The sequence below is a fragment of the Xiphophorus hellerii genome, chromosome 20 (assembly GCF_003331165.1).
Source record: "Xiphophorus hellerii strain 12219 chromosome 20, Xiphophorus_hellerii-4.1, whole genome shotgun sequence".
NCBI classification, from domain to species: Eukaryota; Metazoa; Chordata; class Actinopteri; order Cyprinodontiformes; family Poeciliidae; genus Xiphophorus; species Xiphophorus hellerii.
In genome coordinates, this window is record NC_045691.1 from 1,078,820 (window position 1) to 1,106,245 (window position 27,426).

Genomic DNA, 27,426 nt, shown 5'->3' on the forward strand with positions numbered 1-27,426 from the left:
TATGTTAAGAAGTTTTAATTTGGTTTAAGAGTGCATTTACACCAACCTTTAGTTAGTTAAACTTTGTTAAACCTAACGTTTGGTCTGCTTTAATAAAACTCTAGTTTGTTTGCCTAGAAAGTAATTTAACTCTGGCCTGCCTACAAATGGAAGTGAACTGTAGCACAGGGCATTCTGGGTAAATACGACCAAAACAATGCTAGCATTAGCATGAGAAATGGCTTATGATGTTTAGTCAAAGACAAAAGAGAAATCGTACAACCGCTAAAATCTGATGCCACTCCAGTTTTGTTTACGTTTTGTGAAGAGGGAAGAAAAGCTCAATGTCTTCTTCAGAGGCTTTGTGTCATTTCCTTCAGTGGTTCTTGGTGCAGCGCCCCCACAGGTTAGGAAGGGAACATGTTTTTAAAAGAGTTTGGATCGTTTGACATTGCAGTATGAAAGAGAACCACAGCAGCTGAAAATGTAACAAATGTTGCGACTTTGGTCCCACATTATTATTGTGTCTGGTAGAGGCTAAAATTATGTGAGAATAGATTAGAAATCTATTCTAATCTGAAGAATAGATTTCATCCTTCATACCCAAACAGTGTTTATTTCCTCATCTCCAGCATTTCCTAAAGTTCCTGAAAATTAATCACCAGATGAGATCTACTGCTTTGAATTCATTCTAAAAAATATATTTTTACTAAAATAAAACAAACAATAAAACATTCAGGCATTATGATTAGATTGTTTTCATTGTCTGTCTTTTTCCTCTACTTTTTTTTTACAAGTCCCCCGGTGTCACCCTGTTTTACTTCCCCCATCCGCTGCCTCCTTCATCTTTTGTTCTTTTAACTCGTAAAGTCAAGTTCCTGAGCCGTGGCCAATCCTTCCCCCCCGCTTTTGTCCGTGACCATGAGTGAGGAAAGGCTTTAAAATCACTTTTTGTACATCACTTTTTGTGTGTGTGTTTGAATGTCTTGGTAGTTTTTAGTAAAGCAAATGCAGCACATATTTATATATTAGAAACAGTTTTGTGTGCTTGTGCTGGTCTGAGGCTGCAAAAACACAAAATCTTTCCAAATATTTTTGGTCCAACTTCTAATGCAAAAAATCTTAGTACAATTTAAGACAAAACTAATTCATAAGTAACTTTTTAGCAAGATGTTACTTAGTTTGTTTTAAGCCAGTAATTCTTCAGTATTGATGAAGAAAAGCTAATTCCACTGAAGACACTTATCCTATTGAAGTAAAATAATCTGCCAGTGAAAGTAATACTTTTTAAATTAATATTAAGAATTTATTGACTTAAACTCCTACATCTTGCTGAGACATTGCCTGTGAAGTAGTTTTGTCTTATTTCAAGTGTGCTAATATGTTTGCACTAAAAGCTAGACCAAAAATAGTTGGTAAGATTTTGTGTTTTTCCAGTGCTACAGGATCTACATTATATATCCAAATGACTTGTTTTCTTACTTTGAAGTCCAACATCTAGAAGTGTTCAAATTGCATGGAGATTTTTATGAAGAATAATTGTTCAAAAAGTTTGTTTTTTAAATTGCCATCATCTAATTTTTTAAAATGCTTTTTGTTTTGTGTTTTCTTACCCACTTTGGGTCCCTTTAATGTAAACATATAGATGAACAGATGTTTTCTAGAGAAGATGTTTAATTTAACTTTATACAAATTCACAATATCTCTGGGATTATTGAGGGGTCAGGAGGTCATGGGGCTTTGAAGTGTTGCTTCTGAGAAATAAAAGTTAAAACCTTCATACTTTGAGGCACTGGAGCATGTTAGCGTGACAATCCTTCCTGCTTGACACACCTCAGTGGTTCCTCTCCTCCTGCTGGAGTCGGGCCTCCTTTCTATTTCCAGTGATGTCACAGGGAATATGAAGCGAGGAGACCTTTGACCTCCAGTTGGTTGTTGATGAGTAGAGACGAGGTGTGAATAAATTTAAACCGGGTCGCTGCTGATTCTTAAATTTGAGTAACTTTTTATTAAAATTTGTACATTTCTTCATTCAAATGTCCTGAAGGCTTTAGTTTGTTTCATAGCCGAAAATGTTGCAAGAAAACATCATCAAAAAGTTTCTATCTAAGGAAACCCAGCAGATTGCATCGAGTCGTTGACTTTACAGCAATCTCTCCTACAGAGCATTCATGTAGTGACAGTGGAGAGGAAAAACTCCCCATTAACACGACGAAACCTCCAACAGAATCAGAACGAGACAGAGCAGAGACAAAAAAAGAAACTCATGAACTGATGTAGGATTATTTTTGATGCTGCCAAAGCAGATGAGAGAAAAATAACTGACAGAAAACAAAAAGTTAAAGGGATCCACGATTAGTTGTAACAATCGACCTTACTTGGGAAATATTCATTTTAGATTTAAAAACAATAAAGTAATAAATAAACTAAATAAAAATAACACAATGTGCTTTACTGTATTATTTTACTGCGATTGACTAAGCAGCTTCTTTTTCAGAGGTTCTGGTCCAAAAACAGCCACTTATGACTTGTCAGAATTTAAAAGAAGAGATTTTAGAGTCGTCCAGGTTTTAATATGCCTGTAATCGGATTGGATTCATCATGGATACATATAGCTGAGTATCATCAGCATAATGGTGGATATTTGTCCCATGCTGCCTGATAATTATACCAATTGGAAGATTTATTTCTTTACATATGTATTTACAATAAATCTTCTCACTTGAGGGTCACTTGTGGTGACCAGTACTCTGTGCTTGGACCAATTGTTTTTGCAAAAAAAAAAAAAAAAGCTAGAGAATTGCAATTTACATGTTTTTGTTGACTATATTTAAATGCATGTCTGTATATGTGTGGTGTGCCACAGGGCTCTATTCTTGCATCAATTCTTTCTTTTATAACAAACACAAATCTCAAAGGATGATAATGAACTCTAAAGGTTTTACACATATGGATTTTGAGGAAGAGAAGATTCTCTATCATCCGTCTTCTTCTTTCTACCCTGGAAGTTGAATCCCAGCTGGAAGAAGAAACAAAAGGAAAAGGCGGGACCCATCTTCATACTTCACTGAATTCTGTCTCCCAGACTTTGTCTTATGATATAAATCTGAGGACAAAGATTCAATAGGAAGAAGAATAGTGACAAAATCCTTTCCCTTCCTATTAAAGTCTATGAAAGATGAAGGAGGAGGAAGAGGAGCAGCCAGCTGTGACCTTCTTCCTTCAGGCCTGAAGATGACCCGGCTCTGAGGAAGAGGAGCAGTGACTTGTGTCTAAACTTCCCTTTTTTTGCCTCTATCTGTAGTTTGGTCTTTTTCCTCCAATCCATCTCACTTCATGGCATCTTTCACTATTTTATGTGTTACAGAAACAAAACTGATGCATGATTTACGTGTTCAGTTATCGGCAGGCTCAAATTGGGCTGAAACACTTATTGGTTAGTTCCAGCAGCAGACATGTTACAGAAACTGACAGAAATCACTCATCTGCCATCATTTCTCTAAAAACTTTAACAAAAAAATCTGAAGTCAAATGTGAAATCCTTGGTCCCCAGAAAAACAAGAACCTGAAAAGTGGACACATCCTGGGAAAAAAGGACGTTTGGTGACCATATCTTATTAGATTTTAGCTTGACTCTTTTAGCTTTTAGCTTGACTCTTTTAGCTTTTAGCTTGACTCTTATTAGCTGGTAACTTGAGCCTTATTACCTTTTAGCTTATCTTTATCAACTGTTAGCTCATTAACGTCTAGTTCAAGTTTTTTTACCTTTTAGCTTGACTCTTATTAGCTTTTACTTTGACGCTTAATATAAATGGCTTGACGTTTATTATCTGTTAGCTTGAATCTTATTTGTTGTTAGTTTGACCCTTAGTTTTTGGCCTGACTCTTATTAGCTGATAGCTTGAGCCTTATTAGCTTTTAGCTTGACTCTAATTAACTTTTAGTTTGAGCCTTCTTAGCTGTTAGCTTGAATCTTATCAGCTTTTGGCTTGGTCTCTGTACTGTCGGTATAATTCTTGTGATCTGTTTTATTAGGCGCTTGCTTCAGACTCCCATTAAAGTTTCTAAACTTCTAAACTTACATTTTAAAAAATGATGCTACATGTGTAAAGATCCGTGGTGGTACCTTAGCACTTCATGGTGCTTAGTGTTTGATAAACTGAGGTGACCAAACAAACATTATCATCCACACTTTGAGGTGGATGACGACGTTAATAACCCCTTAGGGACCCACAGAAACCTCAGAACACATTACAATTTAAAGTTGAGTAATGTTACTTTTCAAGAAGGAGTAAAATAAGCACCATTGATGGTTACCGCCTCAGATGTCAGCTGTCTGTTCTCCGGGGAACCTCCCACCCAGAGGCTCGAATCTTAGATGCTGTTTACACAAAACCACCTCAAACCTGCAACAAAGCCTCAGTATCATTAGTTTTCATAAAGCGTTGGGGGGAATTCAAAGACATAGCCTCTTGACCTATTAATGCAGAACCAGATATTTTGTTACACGTCCTTTTGTACCAATGAATCAAGAGAGTTTCATGTGCAGCTCTCAATTGTCTGACTTTGGCTTTAAGACAACTACACTGCAAAAACACAAAATCTTACTAAGTATTTTTGTTCTAGTTTCTAGTATAAATATCTTAGTACATTTGAAATGAGGAAAAACTAACTTGCAAGCAAGATGTACTAGCTTGTTTCGAGCCTGAAATTCTTGAATGTTGATAAAAACTACAAGTTCCACTGGCAGATTATTTTACCTATAAATGCAAAAAATGTCATAAGTGAAATAATTTGCCACTAGAAATAGTACTTTATTGACCTAAAACAAACTCATATGTTGCTAAAAATGTGTAAGTTATTTTGTTTTATATCAAGTTTACTAAAATATTTATATTAGAAACTACACAAAAAATACTTGGTAAATTTTTTTTGCAGTGTAGTAAGGCATGAACGGCAAGATTTCTTTGTAAATAAATTTTTCAGTGCTATTTATAATCGCTGCAACTGTGAAGGGCAAAAATCTCCAGCCTGAAAAAATATTGACAGGTAAACATCTTTATCTTAAAAGGCTGCAGAACAAGATGGTTCAAATCAAACAGTTGATGGGAAGTTGAATTGTTTAAATTTTTGTTTCACTGAAAACAAACTTGATGATTTAACGAGTGATTAATGACCAAAACTAACTGTGTACAGAAGCCTATTTGGCCAGTATATCACCTAACCTGCTTTTAAAGGTGACCATTTTGTTTCCTTGAACAAATTCAAATCGATCTAAACAAAACATGTTCATTACACAAAATCATTTTTAGATGATGAGATTTCAGTCGGATAAGTTCTGGCTATTGTGAGCTGTTTTATGGCATCTTGTCACTTTAAATCGAGAGAGCTGCGAATGGCCACGCCCCAAACTCAACGTTTACACTCACACATAAAAATGGCTGCAAACAGATGCGCAGTTATACCACTGTACATCTTTGAAAAGCAGAAGTATAGTTTCCTGCACAATCAACAAGTTTGTAGCAAGTGGTTTCTGGATGGTAAGTCAACAACAAAACATTTGTTTTTGACAGCAGCCATTGTACAGTGCATAAAGCAGTAGAACCAGCTGAGCAAACATGCTGGAACTCAGTTTGGGATGCAAACTGAGTTCCCGAACTGAGGTAAAACTGCAGTGGCCTCTGATTGTGACTTGATCAGGAGGTCTTTGAAGCGGTTCCTTCTCCAGACACTAAAAAACATCAACATGTTGCCAGAAAACAGCTGGTGGAATGCTATTTTATGTTGTTTTTATGTTTTTGTGCTTCCAAATGGAAGCATAAAAACCAACAAAAAGTATTCTTTTTAATAGGTTCCCTTTCAGCAATGCAAATATGTTGTCAACAAGTGCTGAGATATCCCTTTGTGCTTTTTTTCTCTTTTGTTTCAGACTGCTCATTAAGCTACCCACTGGGGAAACACGTGATCCATGAGGTATCCAACGTCTCCTTCAGCCACCTGGCCTGTGACGACCAGGCTGCTGTGGTCGTCCACTGGTCTGCAAGTCCTCTAGGTACAGTTTATCTGCAACTTTTCCAAGTGTCTGTCTGTGTTTACACGAGTCGGGTTGAAAGGTAAAGACAGACCGCCAAGAGAGGAAAAATGAGATCCTAAACTGCTCAGAGTACTAAGATTACCAAGAACTGTGTCCCTTTGATCGGACCTGGAGCCGGAGAGAAAAAAGGATCACATCTCACACAACAATACCACGATTTGACCGTGAAGGAATGTGTGTGTGTGTGTGTGTGTGTGGGTGTGTGTGTGTGTGTGTGTGTGTGTGTGTGTGTGTGTGAGTGTCAACCAGGTTTTTATATCTTCGTGGGAACCTACCGTATTTCTGTCTACATTGTGGGGACCACTTCTCCATGTGGGGACATTTCCTTGGTCCCCATGAGGGGAAAAGCTGTTTTTCAATTAGGGGTCAGGTATATGATGTTTAGGGTTAGGCTGTAGAAAATGGATAGAAGTCAATATAAAGTCCCCATAATATATGAAAACACAACTGTGTGTGAGAGAGAGACTGTATGGTAAGGTAAACCCGTCTCTCTTTCTCTCTGTGACAAACCTGCCTGTTGTTTTCTGATGGAGGCAGATATTTTCCAGAAAATGTCTGTGTCACACTTACATACACTGCAAAAACACAAAATCTTACTAAGTAGTGCTGGTCTTGTTTGTAGTGCAAATATTGTAGTATGCTTAAAATTAAACAGAACTAAATCAAAAGTAACTTTTTAGCAAGACACAGGAACTTGTTTTAAGTCAATAATTTTTTAATATTGATGAAAAAGTGGGAGTAACACTGGCAGATTTTTCTCATGTTTTAAGTGAAATAATCAAACTTATCAGTTTGTCATCAATTTTAAGAAATTATTTTCTGAAAACAAGCTCCTATATTTTTTCCTGAAAAGTTATGTTGAGTGTACTAAGATATTTGCACAAGATATTCTAACATCTTGTGTTTTTGCAGTGTGGCCTGTGACTACCTCAATGACTTCAGCCCACCTGATAATTTTAATAATCACTTATTCTATAAAACAATGTTCTGTAAGTAACTTTTCAGCAATATATACAAGCTTATTTTCAATAATTCCGTAATATTGATGAAAAAGTACTAAGTGACATATATAACTACTAACTATATTATAAGTTACAATATGGAATGAATGTCTTGTTCCATTGGTAAATTATTTCAGTTATACTTTTTTAAAATCAATATTAAATAATTATTGACTTAAAGCACTTCCTATTTCTTGTTAAACATGTATTTATAAGATAGTTGTGTCTTAATTCAAGTGTACGAAGATATTTGTGCTATAAACTAGACCAAAATTACTTGGTAAGATTTTGTGTTTTTGCAGTGTTGCCGTTTTTATTGTGTAACTCCTCCATGTTCTTTTCATTATGAATGAATATGTCAGGAATTCACTGGAGATCTATAAAAGCGCTCCAGAAACAGGGATGCACAGATGAGTTTTCCAGCCGTTTCCATGGTTTCCATCTGATATCCCAATATCCTGCACTGCACTCAGGTGGATAGAGCAAATAAAGCTTTTACCTTTTAGTAAGTTTCCAATTCAAGTAAAAGTAAAGAATTACACTGCAAAAACACAAAATCTTAGCTAGTATTTTTGGTCTTGTTTGTAGTGCAAGTATTTTAGTTTTGTCTTATTTCAAGTGAACTAATCTTTATGTAACTTTTCAGCAAATTATAGTACCTTCTTTTAAGTCAATGCTTTGCAGATAATTTCACTTATTACATGGGAAAATGTCTTGTTATAAGTGAAATAATCTGCCAGTGAAACTTAACACTTTTTCATCAATATTTAGAAATTAACTCAAAACCAGTTCCTATATCTTGCTGAGAAGTTACTTATGAGTTACTTTTGTCTTATTTAAAGAGTACTAAGAATTTTGCTCTAGAAATTAGTCTGAAAATGTTGCAGTGTATTTGGTAAAAAGGCTGGTAAAGTACAGAGTAACTAATCATTAAATTGGATTTTATAATCAGACAAAATAAAGTTGTATGTAAAGTTTAATACATTAAAGACTAAATTAAATACAAAATAGCTCACCCAGGCAGTAGAAACACTTTTTAAAATCTTTTTTTATATATTAACTTTCAATAAAAGTAATAATGTGTTGTTACAACAGGGTAATGTACGTAGAGTAACAATACACAGTGTTTACTGTGTCTTATTGGTCTTTAAAGGTCCAACAGATAGAAAACATTAAAACATACAGCTGCTGTAGAAACGAGAAGTGTTTCTACAACATCATCAACTGATGAAAAGAAATATAGATGAGGAAAGTGAATTATGGCAGCATCTTCAAAATACAAAGCTTACTTTTGTTTAAAAATGAATGAAAACCTGACCAGAGCGAGGAAGACGCTGCTACCTTCCTCTCAGCCTGGGAACAAAATAAATCTGAGCTCATGTTTAGGCTACTCTGGGGATTTCCTCCTGGCTTTGCTTCATCCGCGAATCAGAACTTCATATCTCGCCTGATAAGTCGGTTTGATAAGTCTGGACTCTTTAAGGCCCGTTTTTGATAATAATGGCCGTTGGAAATTGATGGCTCAGTGGTTCTGGATGGATTCAGTTCGCCTCTGTCTGCCCCTGCCAGGCTGCATTACTCCAGGGATCAGAAGTGAACGGAAATGCCTGATTTCCCAATGCAGTTTTACTTTTTTTTGCACTTGTTTTTCCCGTGTTCGGGAAAAACAAAGCCAATCCATGACTCATTCTCTGTGCATAATGTCAAATCACCCAATGCTGTAAAAATGCATAAGTTGCTGCTGCTGCTAAAATGCAAATTCTACTCAAGTCACAGAGAGAAACGGAAGAACATGTTCAGGAATCTGCCTCAGGACACAGAAACCTGTCCCTCTACTTTTTCTCTGCCTCTCCTGCAGAGCTAATGGGAAAAACATGTCTGCTGGATGTGAAGGTGTAATTACAAGACAGATGTTTTCAAAGAGGAGGAGATTTAGCTGGGAAGAACCGGGAGGAGGAGGGAGCAAATAAAAGAGGATGGGAGGGGTGAAGACAGGAAACAAAGGCACATGTCCAAATTATGTCCACAGAAATACGTCCCATCATCATTTTCGAAAGTATTTTACTCTGTTTTAGAGAAAAAGATCTTTGAATTTGAAGGAACAAAACTGCAGCCAGAGGTTCACGTTAATTGAGGTCTGCAGACGTAGGCTGCATCATTCACACCAGGCCTGTTTGGTCCGCTTTAATCAAACTCCAGTCCGTTTGTCTAGAAAGTCCAGTTCATTTGGGGAGCTACGAATGCTTAATTGAACTCTGATGCAAACCAAAACAGCAAACTCTAAAAACCTCGGCCTATGTGCTATAACGCCAAGCAGATCGAAGACTGATCCAAAAGCAGGAAGTGGACTACAGTGCAGGGCAGTATGGGTAAAGACAACCAAAACAAACACGCTAGACTAGCAGTAGCAGAAAAAATGGTTCATAATTTTTTGCCAAAGACAAATGAGATTTCATCTGACTGCTAAATTCTGATACCGCATTGATTTTGTGAACCAGGGAGTTGCACTGATCTTCGTTTATTTCAGTGGTTCTTAGTGCAGTGCCTCCAACAGGTGAGGAGCTGAACAGGTTTTTAAATTAGTTTGGATGGTTTGACTTGTTGCAATGTGAAAGTGAAAATGTAACAAATGTTGCAATTTTGGTTCCTACACAAACTGAGTCTACCAGACTTTCTGGTGGGAAAATACCCTTAATACTACAATATTTATCACAAAAAGCAAGAAATAACTTTATGTTTTGGTCCGTACACACAAAAAACAAATGCAAACAAAAAATACTACAATCAAAAATAAAGTGCAACAATCACAAACAAAATGCAGATTCATAAACACAAAAACAAAGGATATTATATATAGAATTTCAGTATGTTTCAGTTTTAAACGCACAATATAGTAGTTTCCAGTTAGTTATATTTTTTGCCATTAATTACCGTTGAGAAAAACTGAAATTATTTTCTCAACTTAGTTTTTAGTTAGTTTTAGCTAACTGTAATAACCTTGATGAGGACTTGCAGAACGTTTTTCTATATTCCTAAATGTTAGGAGTATAGAAGGAAGGATGGAGAGGGCAGATGAAACTGACATTTCCATCTTATCTCTGCAGGAATCGAACACATTAAAGGCTTCAGAGTTTATCTGGAGGACAAAAATCCAGACGGGAAGCAGTGTCAGCACCTGATCCTCAAAGACCCGCGGCAGCTCAACTACTCCTTCAGGAGCACGGTGAGACCTGTGTAGAGCCTCTCCTCACACTTTGTGAAGGCAGAAAAGTTTTCGCCACTTAGAATGTAAAGAAATGAGGTGAGATTGAAACTGGTGCACAGTAGTGTGTAACATAAACTTCTTTTGATTCTTTGTTTTCTTTCACTCAGCTGTAATCTGACTACTAGATTTAATAATTTGTATTTTTCTCCTCATGCAGAAGCTGAGCAGTCAGCCATTCAGTAGTTTGACCTTTGACACTGACTACATGGTTCGTGTCGTTCCTTTCCCGTCTCTGATGAATGAAAGCTTCTTCCCTCCATCTTTCCTGAGGACCAACTGTAAGTCACGTTTGGACGAGCTTGATGAATTACTTTGTAATTAAAACCCTGTCAAAGTGTCTCTATTCATCAGGGAAGAGAAAGAATGGTTTTATTTTTACTGAAAATCAAATATTTCTGTGCTTTCCTGTTAACAGCGTGTGAAATCCTGCTTGGATCGGACAATCTGGTCTGCAAACCATGTAAGTTCCTCTTTGTGTTCGTCGTACACGATGCCATGTTGGCTGCATTCACTGACGCACAAGTAAAATCCAGTAGTTTCAGCAAATATGACTTAATAAAACTGTTGGAGTGAAATTATAAATTTCTGATCTGAGGGTAAGGATGGTTATTTTATTAAATGCCCTAATGTTGCCTGTATGAACATATTTTCAACATATATTGTGTTTTTTGTTGCTGTGTATGATTATGATAATTGGTAGATGTTAGTTCTCTGGCTTTGTCAAAAGTACAAATATAATTAAAACTACATTTCTAAACATAAAGCATGGTAAAACAGAAAAAAGCATGGTAAAAATGGAAGGAAAGGAGAACAAAATGTTTGGGGAAAAAGAAGAAACAGTTTTAAAGAAAAGGGGAAGAAAAAAGCCAATGAAAGATAAAGGACTGAAAGAAAAGAGAAATGTAAAAGCGTTGAAAGATATAAATAAAACTCAGATGAAACAAGAGAAAGGACTGAAAGAAAAGGGGAAATCGAAAAGCGAAGAAAGTGTTTAGGTTGCTTAGTGACGGCGGTGACGTATTTTGATGTAGTTGACAACAAAGACATCCAAGATGGCGTCCCAACAGAAGCGCTCCAAAGTTTTATAATATTTCACAAAAAAAGACAATATGAAGGCCAGTTGCAACATGTGCAGAGTTTTAGTCAGAGGTAAACTCTCGCACACTTTACCTCATTCCTCCAGGCAGGAACAGTAAACTGACAGAGGCGACAATAAGTGCCATGTTTTTCACACCCAGAAACAGCACAAGTCTCACATGTAAATTTATCTTAACATAAACTGTTCATCTGCAGGAAGTTGCATTTCATGTTAAAATGTTCATTTGAAGAAAATATTAAGTTCTGTGGAAATTTTGATACTCGAAAGGCAAAAGTTAAAATAATTCAAATAAATAACATAATTACAAAAGAAAATGCAAAAGTAACATTTTTCCAAATCAATTTCTTTCAATATAAAACTTATGAAACTTTAATAAGAACTGGACACAGACAGAGAATGTGTGTCTGTGAATATTTAGTTAAAACAAAATTGTTCTTCCTTGGGTGATTTTACTCACAGTGGGCACAAAATCCAGAGTCAAGAGTAGTGACGCTTCACAATAAAATTTGTACATGACAATTACATGTAAAAGTAAAAAGTACAGAGTAGTAGAAGTTTTTTTTTTTCCAAAAAAGCTACTTAAGTACCTGTAACTAGTTACTACCCAACTCCTTATATATTTTTTCTCATTTATGTTTGTTTTGTGGTGAACAAACCAAACCTGACACCTTTTGATTAGATGTCAGAATAAAAATAAATCCAGAAGTTGTTAAATATTCATGCATGTTAATGTTTTTATCTCATATCATTAAATGCCGGTACACATCCAGAGTTTTGGTGTTGAGTTCTGGTTCTGTCTCCTCAGTCTGGAAGCCAAAGACCCTGAACGTGTCTCAGCTTGGATCAAACCTTCATGTGACGTTTGATTTGGCTCCATCCTCCTTCAACTTCCAGCTGTATTACCTGTACTACAGGCTGCGGCAGGACGGCCTCTTCAGGGTGCAGCGCTGCAGACCAGTAAGGCTGACGGCTCTCTGTTTGATTCTACATGGTGTGAAGCATTATCAAAAATACCAAGATATTTCCATTATACCTCAGTTAGATGTGTTATTTCAAAGTAACATGTAGATCTGTCACAATAACAAATGTTGCTGGATGATGAAATGTCCTATACATTTTTGTGATAAACAATAATATTGCTGTTTTGACAGCAATTTCAACTATTATGATGGTAATGGTATAAAAATGCTACTTAACTTTAAATTCTAATGAGCATTTAACACTGGAAATGGAAGACGTGTTAAATATCCAAAGTATAACTCTAGCACTTTTCTGTAGTTTAGAAAATTAACCTGTAACAATAATAGCGCATTTTATAAGTTAACATGAAGAAAAGTTATAGAAGAATCTGAAATTATATTCAAGTTAATAATAATACTCCAGCTTTAAGTTTATTCATCTTCAGTCAATTAATAGTTGCCCAGTCATTTATAGCTTTAGTGTCCAAGCGAACGACTGGATTTGGCTCCTCTGTCACACAGAAACATCTACAATAAAACATCATCAATAACATCATTAAAATAATGATATAGAATAAGAACCAACTCAAAAAAGGAGAGGCTGTATAAATAGAAATAGAAATCTTTGCAATTTGTGCAAGAAATGTATGTGGAATAATATGTGCAAAACAATCAAAAACTAATAAATCAAATAATATTCCAATCTTAGATTAGTTACCAAGACAACAGAAAGAAACTTTGGTAAAGATTATAATTTTTTTGTTGCCTCTAATATTTTTATATAATTTAAAATCTGTAGTTTTTTCCCCTAATTTATTTAATTTATTCTTGGATTGTGCATATAAAATCATTCGAGGGCCAGCAAACGGCCCCCGAGGCCCACTCTGAACACCCTAAACATAATCTTGCTGGGGGTATGAATAATTATGGGCTTAACTGTAAGGTGCAACGAAGTCAGCTGAACTATTAGCTGATCCATAAGCAGCACTTTTCCTGCTTGTTCCACATCTATTGCATGTTCATTTATTAACAACAGCTGAGTTTTCAGTCCTTTTCTTTCAGGTTAGCCTTTTAAAATGCTAATAAACCTTTTCCTGCGTGTTTCAAGAGACCATAATGTGACCTAAATATCCAACCACATGAAGCGTCTGCTCATTTAGATCCGCACTGGAAGGTGGAGGGAGCAGCCATTTTACTGCCCCCTCCTGGCTGCATCCTCTTTGAAGTCTGTCCAGCGGCTCGGCCCTTTAATCTCTGCTATTCTCAGACGGTGCTGTGAGTCAGACACATGGGAACAACATGGGACGTCTTCACTCACTCAGCGTTCAAGCGCAGAGCGTTGGTCTCGATCAACGAGTTTTAACTTGGTTTCGATCCGTCTGAAGGCAGCTCATGCTCGATTGTTTCTTTGCAGAGATCGCTCCTAAGTAGGCCTGTCACAATAATACATGTTGCTGGACAATAAATTGTCCAGAAATTATTGTGATAAAAAATAATATTGTTAGTTTGAGAGTATTTTTAAGTAATATAATGGTATTGACATAACAATGCAAGAACACATTCTCAAAGATCAATAAGCTTTGTATTCTAATGAACATTTAACAATGGAAGATATTTTAAATATACACAATAAATACAACAGAAACAACAAATAAAATAAATTATGAAGTCCTGTCCTTCGGCAAAGGGCCAGTTGAGACCAAAGCACCAGACTGACATTTTTTTCTTCTTCCAGTTTTTGGTTGACAGAGAGAGAAAAAAGAGAAAAACAATAAATAATTTCATAATTAATAATTGAGCTTGTTTTAATTTATCATGCAACTAATTGATTGATTGCTTATTGCGACAGGCCTACCTCTAAAAAAAAAAGATATTTGTAGATGATTTTAGTTGTTTATTTTGGCAGGACCTGAACCAGGCCAGGACAACGTGTGTCCTTCAGGACGTCACACCAGGAACCTACGTAATAGAGGTACATTTTCAAACACTGACATTTTATAACTACACCATACAGATGTGATAATATATTCCATAAACCTCATAATTTCATCCAGGATGGGGCAGTAGTGTGCTTTTAGTACTGTGGCTAACAAGAGTTGGTCAGGTTTTACATCATGCTTGGTCTAAGACATGGAGGGTAGAGGTGGGCGATCGATCAAAATATCACTAATATCAATACCAAGTCAGCATCAGTATCAGATTGATGCTTTAGTTTCAGATTCTTGACTTTTTATTTTGTAGTTATTGTAGTTTCTCAAAGGTACCTCAGAAAAGATCTTGTTTCGATTTGTTCTCAAATTATAATTTTTTGCACATTATTTGGTTAAAATCAGATTAATGTGTTATTAAGGTATTTTGAACTTTGAAAGTTTGTCCTAGGTTTGAAAAAAATTATTCAAAGGAAAAATCACTAAAACAATCAAGTCAGAAGTTTGATGAAATATCATATTTGATTGAAGGTATCGGTATGAGTATTGGCATATTTATTTGGCATGAGATTGATGCCAAAATGTCCAGTATCCAAAACATCTGGAAGAAGTTATCAAGTAACCCGTCTTTGTTCGTCTCATGTCCGTTATGTTGACTTCACAACAGACGCATTCAGGTTCACTGAATTTATTCTAACAAAAGAGGAAATGGAGTTGGTGGTCAACTTCAGTCCAGCAGCTTCTGCCCCTACACCTTAAATAAAACATAGTAAATGAATGCTACTACAGAGCAATGACTCCTTAAGAGCAGCTGACAGCAGTTAACTGTTGTTAAATTAGGCATGACATTAATAATAAAAGTTAAAAACATGCAAAACCTGGCAAAATTACACACAAAACAATGAATATGATTACATTTGTCTGAAATATATGTTACAATAAAGTAATACTTGTAAAAAAAAAAGTAAAGCTGACCCCAAAATATATCACAATTACAGAAAAAGGGGGAGGAGCTTTTGGTGGCTCCTCCCCCTTAGCAACCAGTTGGTGGTTGCTACGGTGACCACCAGCTGTCGAGAGCAGCACAACGTAACTTATTCAAATTCAAAATTCAGAAATACTTTATTGATCCCAAAGGGAAATTAAATGTTATTGTAACTGATTAATTATAAATTATTATATTATACACATATATACAACAAATGTCAGGAAAAATATTATTTGGACAGAATAAAATTTATTTGAAGAATAAATAAAACAATTTTGTCAAACTTCACATCTGTAATATTTTGTTGAAAGAAAGCCATTACATTTGTACTATGTAAATCATGTTGTGATGTGTTCAAAAATTTACAATAAGTTTTTGCTAAAATGATCAAATACTGATGATTTAGAATAGAATAGAATTCAACTTTATTGTCATTGCACTGTCACAAGTACAAGCAACGAGATGCAGTTTGCATCTATCCAGAAGTGCTCTACAAGATATAGATATTTATTTATAGATGTACAAGACTATGTATGTATGGACTATAAGGGGTTATAGCAAAGAGATATAGATATTGTGTATTTAGTGTTTAATAATAATCTCTTTCATGCATGTTTTGTCTCTGTTTTTATAGCTTAGAGACAACAGCAACATGACCAGGAGGCAGATGCAGTTCCACGTCAGCCAGGGTGAGGCGATATGGAAGATAGCAGTTTTCATTTTATTGCATCTTTTCTAACATTTAGTCTTGAATAAGTGAATAAGTGTCTACCTGCATGTGTTGCAATGAACATAAGTAATATATAGTTACTGTATTGTACTTTCATTAGTATTATAGAGCCAGATTATGGTTAAAACCCCAATTATTTGAATAAGTTGTTTGCTTTGTCGTTCAGTCCACTCCCCGTGGGCGGGGCCTATCCGTGCCATGGCCATCACCGTGCCGCTGGTCATCATGTCGGCCTTCGCCACCCTCTTCACTGTAGTGTGTCGCAAGAAGCAGCAAGGTGAGGCCAGCCAATGAAATTCAGAGCTGCTGAGTCACTGTTGGTGAAAACTTTAGAGCTCCTGGGAGCGTCTCAGTCAGAATATTTTTGAAACACTCCTATTTAATACATAATTCCCACAAGTCTGAAGTGATCAGCACTATCTTAGTAGGCAGGCGCAGTGCAGAGCGGACCCATGGTTTCTAGACCAACAAAAAGACAATATGTGGACACTTTTGACTAATGTGCAAGAGAACAACACATGAACAAAATGGCTGCTGTCTGAATTGATGCATATGAGATGGGGAAGGAAAACATGTCAGACAATGTGGACAATCTGCTTCATACCAAGATATAGTTTCACTACTTAGTGAACAGGAAGAGTGTGTAAACCATGAAGGAGCTTCACCTGAAATCCATGAACTCATACAATCAAATTTTAAACGGGTATGTAAAGGACTTATTAACTCTTCGTGTGAATAACAAGGTTCTGTTGACTGCCAGAGTAGCGACCTGTAGTAACAAACACGTAGGCTACATGTCTTAGCTAGCAGATAAAGCTACATTAGCGAAGCTAGTTTTGCTAGCTCGGCAGTAAGTACTACAGTATATATCACTGATATTTATCTTAGTATTACACAGAGGTGGGTAGAGTGCTCAAAAACTGACTGCGTAATTGTTGTGAATGTTTATATGTTAAATAAGAACGAGCTTGTGGCTTGTTTATTGTCATAGCAACAGCCTGACAAGATGGCCGTCAGTTACAGATTATGTTGAAGTGAACTCTTACATGCATATTTTACACTGTACTAGAAGAAAGGAGAACCAGCCAAACAACATCCTTAATGCTTCCGTTGCCCAGACCAATCAAAATCCTCGAAATAATGCGTTCCCGCAGCCAGCCAATCAGTGCTGATCTTTTATGTGTCATTGAAAAATATGCAAATAAAAATGGCAACATCTTTGCAGCTTTAGAGCCACTCCAGAGTTCACTTCAACCGAACCGAGACCGAGGTTTGTTGGCAGGGCAGAGCTTGCTTTTTTTGGTCCGCATCAGAGTTCAGTTACGTATTCACATCTCCCAAAACAAACTGGACTTCCTAGACAAACGGACCAGAGTTGGACTTAATCGGTCTAAACAGGGCTGGTGTGAATGCATCCTAAAACCCTGCCATAGAAGAAAAACGCTCTAATGATTCGCTTTTAATGCTGGATTCTGTAAACTCTCCTGTTTTAGTTTCTTTTAATCTGGATGGCTGCTTTTAACACAACTCCAAAGACCCTGCGTCCTCATATGGGGACAAAAATGCACACTAAGCAAAAGCTCAGGAGGTTAATTTTGATGCTAATGCTGACAACTGATGTTACCTTGTTTCAAAGGAAACTCTCAACTGGTTTAAGAGATGGAAAATAAAACTGTGGGAACAGTCTAGTAGTCGTTATATTAATCGGAAAAAATATGGAAAGATCAGAAAACTTAGAAGGGCCACATGCAGATCACATGCAGTTCGCCTCAGCAATGCAGACTGACTAGTCTCTCACCTTCCAAACAAGAGATGTTACTTTAGCATGTGAAACATTTGTGATCTCTGTTTGCTATTAGAAAACATCTACAGCCAGTTGGATGAGGAGAGCAGCGAGTCGTCCAATCAGAGCGCAGCGCTGAACAGCGAGCGTCCGTGGCCACGCCCCAAAGTTTTCATCTGTTACTCCAACAGAGATTGCCCCAAACACACCAGCGTTATCCAGAGCTTTGCCTACTTCCTGCAGGACTTCTGCGGCTGCGAGGTGAGGCAGGCCGGATCTGGAAAAGCTGAAATGACCTAAAGCATGAAGGTGTAATTAATCAATTGTTCAATTCAGGTGGTGCTGGACCTGTGGGAACATCTGGAAATGTGCAAAGAGGGTCAGATGTCGTGGTTGAGCCGACAGCTGGATGAAGCAAACTTCATCATCACCGTCTGCTCTAAAGGCCTGCGGTAATATTCCCTTTAATGTTGAGAGCCTGAATTTATTTAAGATGCACATTAAAGAAAAAAGTCAGCACCTAAAAACCGTCCTCACCTGCAGTCCTGACTTTAAATAACAGATTTCAAAAAGAAACTTGATCTCTTAATAGTTTTTATTTTTGAATTTTTTAAGGTTTTATTGGCTCTATTGGCCTTTATTTAACAGAGAGAGAAAAGGTGGATGTGAGAGACGGGGAAGACGAGCTGCAAAGGTCATCAGGTCAGGACTTGAACTTGTGATGGACGTCGTCCTCCATGTATGCCTTGTGCGCTTTACCTTTATGCCAACGCTGCTCACCTTTTTGTTTTAGAATACAGCAGTACTCTTAAACATCAGGTCCGCTAACGCTAAAGCGCTATTCTGATGTGTTACTTAGCAGAAGCTAACGCTAAATGTTAAATTCCACCATATTGAGTCTTGCCATGTGTCAGTGACACAATATGATGCAGCACAGTATTATATCGCCATCAGCAGGTTCAAACTTGTCTTCCTGCATGATCTGCGCTTCAGGAAGTGACTCTCTGGATCGGATCTTTCACTCATAATTTCTGTTTTATTGTAGTTGAGTTTTGCTAACTGTGTTGCTGGTTTTGCCCAGTAAAGACGTTCTCCAAGCCGTTTATATATGTGAATTTTTGCATGTATTTATTTAATTTGTTTATTCAACTTTTTTCAACTGAAAGTTTAAAAAGTTTAAACTTTTTAACAACAAGGCGGTTCAAAGTGCTTTACACCATAAAAACACCACAGTCATCTATTATGACACAAGCAGTAAGCATTACGTTTTGTCAAATGCCATCATCAAAATCATCAAGAATAATCATCAGATACATTGATGAATGTTTCAGTTATTATGAATGAAGAGCAGCTCTAAACAGGTGGATCTTTAGTCTTGATTTAAAGGAGCTCCGTGTTTGTTCCAGATCTGTGGTGCATAGAAGCTGAATGCTGCTTCTCCAGACCTGAGAGGTCTGGAAGGTTCATGCAATAATAACAGCTGTTTACAAAACAGCCAAGTAAATTACCGTATTTTACGCACTACTGTATAAGGCGCACCTAAAAACCTTCAGTTTTCTCAAAAGCCGAGAGTGCGCCTTATAATCCGGTAAGCAGCCGCCGACTTCATTTTCCCCCGTAGAAGAAGAAGCGCTCAGTTCACGCTGGGTTTTGTGTAAAGACCCCAAAATGGCTCCTATTAAGAGACACGCTGACGACGCAGTTTAAGCTCAAGGCGATCAGTGACGCAGTAGAACGGGAACAGAGCAGCAGCCAGAGAATTTAACATGAACCAATCAATGGTTATAGCGTAAGTGGATATATATTGTGATTTGATTTACCGTAACAGTATCAGACTGTTTTTTACGTGTTTATTGGATCGAGGAAAAGTTCCCCTCCACTATATGTTACACCTTGCTGTTGTTAAAAGATAAACTGTCACCAAAATACCACGTCACTGACTTTACCTCGGGGAAAATAATAAAACAGCTGTTTGTTCATTTTGGGAATGAACAGAGTTTTCAGAACGCTGGTTTGTAATCTATTAATAAAGTTTGACTGACCTATCTGACTGTTTTGTTGACATTCCCTTTAGCGCAGCTCCATCTAATGGATGCATAACGTAACCCCAGCCTCTGCTGTAGCGGCTGTTCTATGAGCCTTATAATGCGGTGCGCCTTGCATATGAAAAAAGTTTTAAAATAGGCCATTCATTGAAGGTGCGCCTTATAATGTGATGCACCTTATAGTTTGGAAAATACGGTAGTTCTTTAGAGTTTATGTGGAAAAATTAATCCGGGGGAGCTGTGTGCATTAAACGTTTTCAAAGTTAGCAAAAACAAACAAGGAGCTCAGTTATTAGCGCATTAGAGTGAATTTTTTGTGTGCAGAAAACAATAAATAATATAATTAATCTTTCCATTTGTCCAATAGCATTGATTCACTGTTGTCTCCAATTCCACCTGTCTCAGATATTACGTGGAAAAGAAAAGCCGCAGAGGCAAGACTCCCATTGGTCGCCGTAGCAACAGCAGCAGCGGCTCCCCGACCGCCGGGTCGCACGGCGACCTGTTTGTCGTGGCCGTGGCCATGATAGCAGAGAAGCTGCGGCTGGCGAAGCAGAACGCGGACGGCGGGGATCCGGAGCTGAGCCGCTTCATGGCCGTGTACTTTGACTATTCCACAGAGAGCGACATCCCGACGGCACTGAGTCTGGCTCCCAGGTAGAAACATGGCTGACACCAGCAGTGGGTCAAAGAGGAACTATTGTGAAAATTTCCATTTTTTGTACGTTTTTGGAGTTTCGTTTGGGTCTGAACTGCATCTAAAACCACGCAGCTGTTTTTGGCAATATGTTAATGTCTTTTGTTGTCTGGAAAATGAGCCATTTCAAAAACCTCCCAAATGTTAAGTCACATTTGACAGGTGCTGCACTGTTGCCTAGCAACCCCAGCAGAGCTCCAGCACATTTGGTCAGCTGGTTTTACCGCTCTATGCGGCATATAATGGCTGCTGGAAAAGACGAGGGTTTTATTGTTGACTTTTCATCCAGAAACTACTTGCTACATTCTTGTTGGTTGTGCAGGAAGCTCCACTTCTGCTTTTCATACATAGTTGCTCATCTGTTTGCAGCCATTTTCACATAAAACTGTAAACATTGAGTTGGGGGGCGTGGCCAGCAGCAGCTTATTGGGATTTAAAGTGACAAGCTGGCCTAAAACAGATCAGTTTTGTTTAGACCATAGACCTAATTTGTTCAAGGAAACATAGTAAGTGTCCTTTAATAAACAGAAGCAGTTTCTCAGGTTTATTTTCTGGTTCAGGCTGAAGCTCATGGATCAGCTGCCGCAGCTCTACGGCCAGCTCCACTCCAGCCGGTCCGCGCTGGCCGACCCGGAGCAGCAGCCCGTCAACATCTCCAGGAGGAACTACTTCCGCAGCAAATCCGGACGCTCGCTCTACGTCTCGATCTGCAACATGCACCAGCACATCAGCCAGAACCCGGACTGGTTCGAGAAGCAGCCGTCTCCCCCAGGAGCGTCCTCGGCTCCGTCGGACTCCTCTTCCTCCAAACACGCACCTCTTCCTCCGCGGCCGACCTGCTCCTCCTCCGTGCCTCAGCCGGAGCGACGGTTTGACTCCGGCGTGGTGCTGAACGAGGTTCTGGTGAGGACGCCGTCCATGGAGGGACTGGAGGGGGAAGCGAGGAGGAACGTGCTCCTGCTGGCCGCCGGCTCCAGCCCAGAGCCGCCGCACTGCTCCGCATCCATCCCAGGATCCACTTCCAGGTCCGTCTGTCATTTCTTTTCAACTCCTCACACTCCTCATTATTACACTGAAGGGACGCACAACATATCAGCACCAAGGTCGATATAGGTCCGATAAGTAAAATTGGGCCGATATTAACAACCAATATTTATTTTTATCATGATAACAAATATTTTTGGACAATAAATTGTTCCAGAACTTAACATGTAACATGTAACAAAACATAGCATAACATGTTGTTATGCTATGTTTTGAGACCATTTTCAACCAATGGCATAAAAAATAAAATAAAATCAAGAACAGATTCTCAAAGATCAATAAACTTTAAATTGTAAAGCACTTTGAAATGCCTTGCTGCTGAAATGTGCTATACAAATAACATTTGATTGATTGATTGATTAACACTGGAACATTTTAAATATCCAAAATAAATAAACCAAACAACAAATAAAATTAATTATGAAGTCTCTGTAAACAAAATTGGTCCTAGTTGAGACTGTAGCACCAGACCGAAGACTTTTATCATCCAGATTTTGGTAGAAAGACAAGAGAAAAACCATAAATCATGCAAATGTAAATTATTGAACTTACTTTAATTTATTATACCATTAATTGATTTATTATGTATTGCAACAAGCCTAGTTGTTGCCGTCTATTTCTGGTAGTTTTTTTTCCTCCAAAGTTGTCAAAGAGTTTGTGAAATGTATATAATTATATATAATAGTGATAAATAAGTAATGGGTCATAATAGCATTATGAATATCGGTTATCAATATTGCCTCAGATGTTCTTATTGATGCATCCCTAGTCCCCAGGATGTGCACTGCCATTTTAAATCCTTGAAAGTGCTTGAATTTCAATCTGGTGTTTTCAAGGTTTGGAAAGTGTTTGATTTCTGTCTGAAGTCCTTTAGTGTTTCTCACCATGCTCGTCATAACCCTCAGTCTAATTTTACTTGGCACAGCGCATGGAGTCATTTTTTGTTAGTCAACATGATAGTGATAGCCCTCATGCTAACATTAGCTTTGTACCTAAGAGTATGTTTCAGCCAATGAAATTAGTACTTTTCTTTTATCAATATTAAAGAATTATTTCCTTAAAACAAGCTTCTATATCTTGCTGATAAGTTACTTGAAAATTATTCTTGTCTTGTTTTGTGTTTTTGCCGTGATTCAAATAGTGAATTGAATTTTCTTTAGTTCATTTGTTTTGTTTTTATCTTCAAAGTGGTGATGGAAAAGTTTAAAAACTTACTTTGAAACTTTATTGTGGGCATGACCTCTGAGTTAAGAGGCATTTGCTTTTTCTCTGCAGATTGTCCACCGGCAGATCTGGAGTTTCATCCGAAGAGTCTTCCTCCTCTTCCTCAGCTCCCTGTGTCCTCCAGGATGAAGAGCGACCCGCTCCGGGCCACACCGAGGAGCCCGGCTCCTCCGGCCCGGACGTCCCGCCTCCTCGGGATTCTGGAATCTACGACTCGTCCGTCCCGTCGTCGGAGCTCTCCATCCCGCTGATGGAGGGACTGTCACATGACCAGGCAGACTCTTCCTCTTTGGCAGACAGCGAATCGTCTTCGTCTGGCCTCGGTAAAGCCGCAGCGCTGCAGAGTTAGATTAATTCCTCATTTAGTTCTGATTTTCTGCAGATTAAGAACAAAAACACGATTAAAGAGATAAAAGAAAGTTTAAGGAGCCCAGAAAGTTGCCACACTTTTCACTTTTTGTCACCGTTCAGTTTCAGCAACACATCGTTTCATATGACGATATCAATAATAATTGATTAGGCCGGTTTGTCTCTAGGCCTGTCACAATAACAAATGTTACTGGACAATAAATTGACCCAGAAGTTATTACAATAAATGATAAGATTGTTTTGAAACCATTTCCAAGTAATATAGTGGTACTAATGGAATGATAATAATGTAAGAAGACTTTTGCAAAAATCAATAAACTGTAAATTCTAATGGACATTTAACACATGTTGATGTTAAAAGCATTTTTTAAAACTGCAGATGCATCTTTTGCTACAAATGATCACTAAAGGAATGGTTTGATGATGCATTTTAGGCAATACAATGTTTAATTTCTTATTTAAAGAGAAACTTATCTGTTTATTTGCATTTTAATTCATTTATAAAAAAGGGATTAAATGAAAAATCTTCAGAATGTGCCAATTCTTTATTGAATTAATCAACTAATCATCAAATTATCAATATTAAGCACCTTCAGTGCCTTCAACATTTATACTCAGATTGAACTGCATTAATTAGTTGCAATAAAGTTGATGAAAGGGTCTGAATATAAATGTTTACTTTTAAAAAGTATGAGTAATGAAATATGCAAAACAAAAATCGTGAGCATTTGGTTTTTCATGTGAGATTTTTCCCTCTGTCTTCAATTTGTATTGTTGATGCTTAATAATATAAAAAAATATAATTGATTGAAATTACAGGTTGTAACAGCATATTGACAAAAAAATTGAGGGATATAAATACTAGAAATGATATGAATATTTGGGCCGATATCGATATCCGATATTAGTATCACTGCTACGTCTGATTACTGATATTAACTGATATTATATGTATTTCACTATCGTTTTACACTTTTGGGGGAAAAATGATCAGAAACAGATGGCACCAAGATAAAAATAAATATAGGTTGTTTATTTATCAGACCAATACCAATTATCCTGCATCCCTAATAATTAGTTGTTGTTTTTATTCCCTCTTGAATACATTTGTCAAATATATGAAACTTAATTAAATGCTAATAAATAAACTAAAACAAGCAATTTATCATCTTACTTTCTCCTCACATTTATCTAAGAATTATACCTGCAGGGGTCTGAAAACTGTTGCACTGATTCTACAGTCTCTGCATGGATTTATCAGACTTGTCTGTAAATAACGCTCTGCTTGTCTTTCAGGTGACGAGGAGCCGCCTGCAGTGTCGTCACTTCGCTGCAGCGCCGCCTGCAAACCTCAGCTGCACCAGCTGGAGCGCAGCGACGCTCATGCAGCTTCCCTGTAGCCCGGGCTGCCAGCCAATCGAGGAGGGAACGCTGGTTCATGCCGCTGTTGATTTGAAGATAAAACCAGAAGACTTGAAGGGTGCTGAGGAGTCGTGGAGCTGCAGGCAGAGGGAGCGCATCGGTGGTAGCGCTTGTCGTGCATTTGTGGTCAGACCACTAACTACTGATTATGGCCACTGCTGATTCCAGGCTTATGTGGGCCCAACAACCACCACGACCCCAACACTCGCTTCAGGAAAGATTTGTCGGATCAAACTAGAGGATTTCTGAACCGCAGACCAAAGTTGACATCCAAAGACTTGATCTGCTGGTTCATGCAGCGTTTAGACGTGGAGACAGACAGACAGCAACATGCAAGAGGACCGAAGTTGCAGCATTTGTTACATTTTCAGCTGCTGCAGTTCTCAGATTTTAGAGATTGGAGGATTTCTCTTACGTCTTTGGCTAAAAACCTCAAGTCATTTTTCCCGCTAGCTCTAAACTCTAGCATTTTTGTTTTGGTTGCATTTACCCAGGATGCACTGCGCTGTAGTCCATTCCTGCTTTTGTAGCAGTCTCTGGTTTGCTTGAACCGAACCAGAGTTCACTTCAACCCAACTGAGACCTGAGGTTTGTTGTTTTTTCAGAGTTTGATTAGCATCAAACGAACTGGACTTTGTAGGACTAAACGGACTAAAGCATCGGTTTATAAAAGTAGAGGGAAATCAGCTGAACTCTTAATATTCTTGGTTTAAAATGTGTTTTAATGAAGTGCTACTTTTTATGTAAATGTTTCTGGTCAATCTTTTTGACGTTTTGAACAACAAACTCTATTAAGCTAATCTCCCTTCACAGAAATGTAATTTATGTTTAAACATTGCAGCAACAATTTGTTTGACATCTGGTTAAAAAGTGGTTGTATGACCTGATAATGTGATATAATATAAATAGAAGAGTTTTATTTTTCTCCTTGAGTTTATGAAAAGCAATTTGTTGTATTTTTTTTTTACATGTTTGTAACCTGTGTCACTCCTGCAATATTTTCACTGTGGTTTTAACATTTTCCAAGTGTTTTACATTTATAGAAAACAAGTTTCATGCTTTCACTCTTAATTCACTAAGGAATAGAAGTACCTGGAGAGGAAGAGTGAAAATTAAATGAAGCGGCTCATTGGAAGATCTTCTGACTGACGTTTAAATCAAGTCAAAGATACGTTATTGATCCCAAAGGGAAATCAAATGTGGCTGAAACTCATTGTACCCAAGGTTCTACAAATATTTGTTTTATATTCTGTTGGCTGTGGGCAGGAAGGATCTCCTGTAGCAGTCTGTGCTACAACGGTTGTGAAGAAACCCTTGACTGAAGATATTCTGTTGTAAAGCATTTTCATGAAGAGGATGCTCTAAATACAAGTTCAGTTCAGATAGAGCATAACGAAAATTGTCTTCATGTGCAACAATCATGCCCGATTACTTAAATAAAACATGAGAACATGAGATAGGATGGAAGATCTCTGTTTCCTCACCTGAGTCTGGTAGACTCGGTTCGATTGGAGACTAAGGTTGCAACATTTGGTACATTTTCAGCTGCTGCGGTTCTCTGTCTCACTGCTCTGAATCAAACCAACCAAACCCTTAGGAAAAAAACCTGTTCCCCTCCTCACCTGTGGGGGCGCTGCACCAAGAACCACTGAAGGAAACAACATGAAATCATCTTTAGAAAACACTAAGTGCAACTTTCTTCACAAAATATAAACAAAAATGAAGTGGTGTCAGATTTTAGTGGTTGGAGGATTTCTCTTTTGTCTTTGGCTAAAGACCACGAGCCGTTTCTCCTGCTGCCTCTTGACTCTTGTTTGGTTGCAGTTACCCAGAATGCCCTGCGCCGGCCAAACACAGGAGGACAGTTACCTTGACTTTAATACTGAAACACACTCCACTTTCTTTACAGTTTGTAAAGAAGAGTTTTATGAACACTTGGGTTATGCAATATATAGAGAAACTCAAAATAGATTTTTAGTAATTAGCATTAATGACATCCTGGTTTGGCCTTTTGTAGCAGATTGACAGGCCTTTGAACATGATGGGGTCAGGTTGAAGAACTTGATTTTTCAGTATCTTGTGTGTCTGCCAGCTGCGTCTCTCAGAGCAACACATCGTTGCATGGCGTTGATCAGATTGTCTATGGTGGCCTGTGGAATGTTACTCCATGCCACACGGAGCTGACCCACATTGCCAGGAACTGGAACACGTTTTTTTACATTTTGTTTGAAGACAAGATTTTGAGCATTGTTAAAGTATATATATATATATATATAGATAGATAGATAGATAGATAGATAGATAGATATATGGACATATATACAGATGCATCAAAAAAATACAGTTAATAGGTTAGGGATAACATTTATTGTGCCACAGTTACAGATTAAAGTAGGAAAAAGGGTTAGTGATGGAGTCTCGGTTTATACAGGAGAAATGCTTGGTTTACTTTTAGCAGTTCAGTGGGTGGAAGAGGTAAGACCATTAAAATCAATCATTTACTCAGATTCTAGTTCTTCATTAGTGAGTTTGCAAAATAATATCTGATTAATATCTAATATATCTGACAATAGGCCAGATATATTTGAAATACGACAAACACTTTATAGAATCAATATGATGGGGCTAAAAGTAAGTCTTATATGGGTTCCAGCACATCACGGGGTTAAGGGATATGAAACGGCAGACAAGATGGCTACAGAGATTACCAGTCTGCAAAGGATAGATATCAATGTTAGTTTTAGTATAAGAGAAATAAAGGGTATAATTAAACAAAAAAGAAAAAGTTATGGGTAGAAG

The 27,426-nt window shown here is 37.6% G+C and overlaps 1 protein-coding gene across 1 annotated transcript in view; it reads left to right on the plus strand.

Annotated features, from left to right (window-relative positions):
* il17rd (interleukin 17 receptor D) overlaps positions 1 to 26,094 on the plus strand; it is a 51,549-nt gene extending 25,455 nt beyond the window's left edge. Inside the window, exons 3-16 of the mRNA XM_032549192.1 lie at positions 5,909 to 6,031; positions 10,179 to 10,297; positions 10,497 to 10,617; positions 10,755 to 10,799; positions 12,244 to 12,395; positions 14,304 to 14,369; positions 15,948 to 16,002; positions 16,210 to 16,320; positions 17,903 to 18,087; positions 18,163 to 18,278; positions 20,277 to 20,528; positions 21,129 to 21,593; positions 22,888 to 23,159; positions 24,502 to 26,094. Coding sequence (XP_032405083.1) covers positions 5,909 to 6,031; positions 10,179 to 10,297; positions 10,497 to 10,617; positions 10,755 to 10,799; positions 12,244 to 12,395; positions 14,304 to 14,369; positions 15,948 to 16,002; positions 16,210 to 16,320; positions 17,903 to 18,087; positions 18,163 to 18,278; positions 20,277 to 20,528; positions 21,129 to 21,593; positions 22,888 to 23,159; positions 24,502 to 24,605 — 2,186 coding nt within the window. The 3' untranslated portion in view covers positions 24,606 to 26,094. The remainder of the gene's footprint in view (positions 1 to 5,908; positions 6,032 to 10,178; positions 10,298 to 10,496; positions 10,618 to 10,754; positions 10,800 to 12,243; positions 12,396 to 14,303; positions 14,370 to 15,947; positions 16,003 to 16,209; positions 16,321 to 17,902; positions 18,088 to 18,162; positions 18,279 to 20,276; positions 20,529 to 21,128; positions 21,594 to 22,887; positions 23,160 to 24,501) is intronic.
* The last annotated feature ends 1,332 nt before the right edge of the window (positions 26,095 to 27,426 follow it).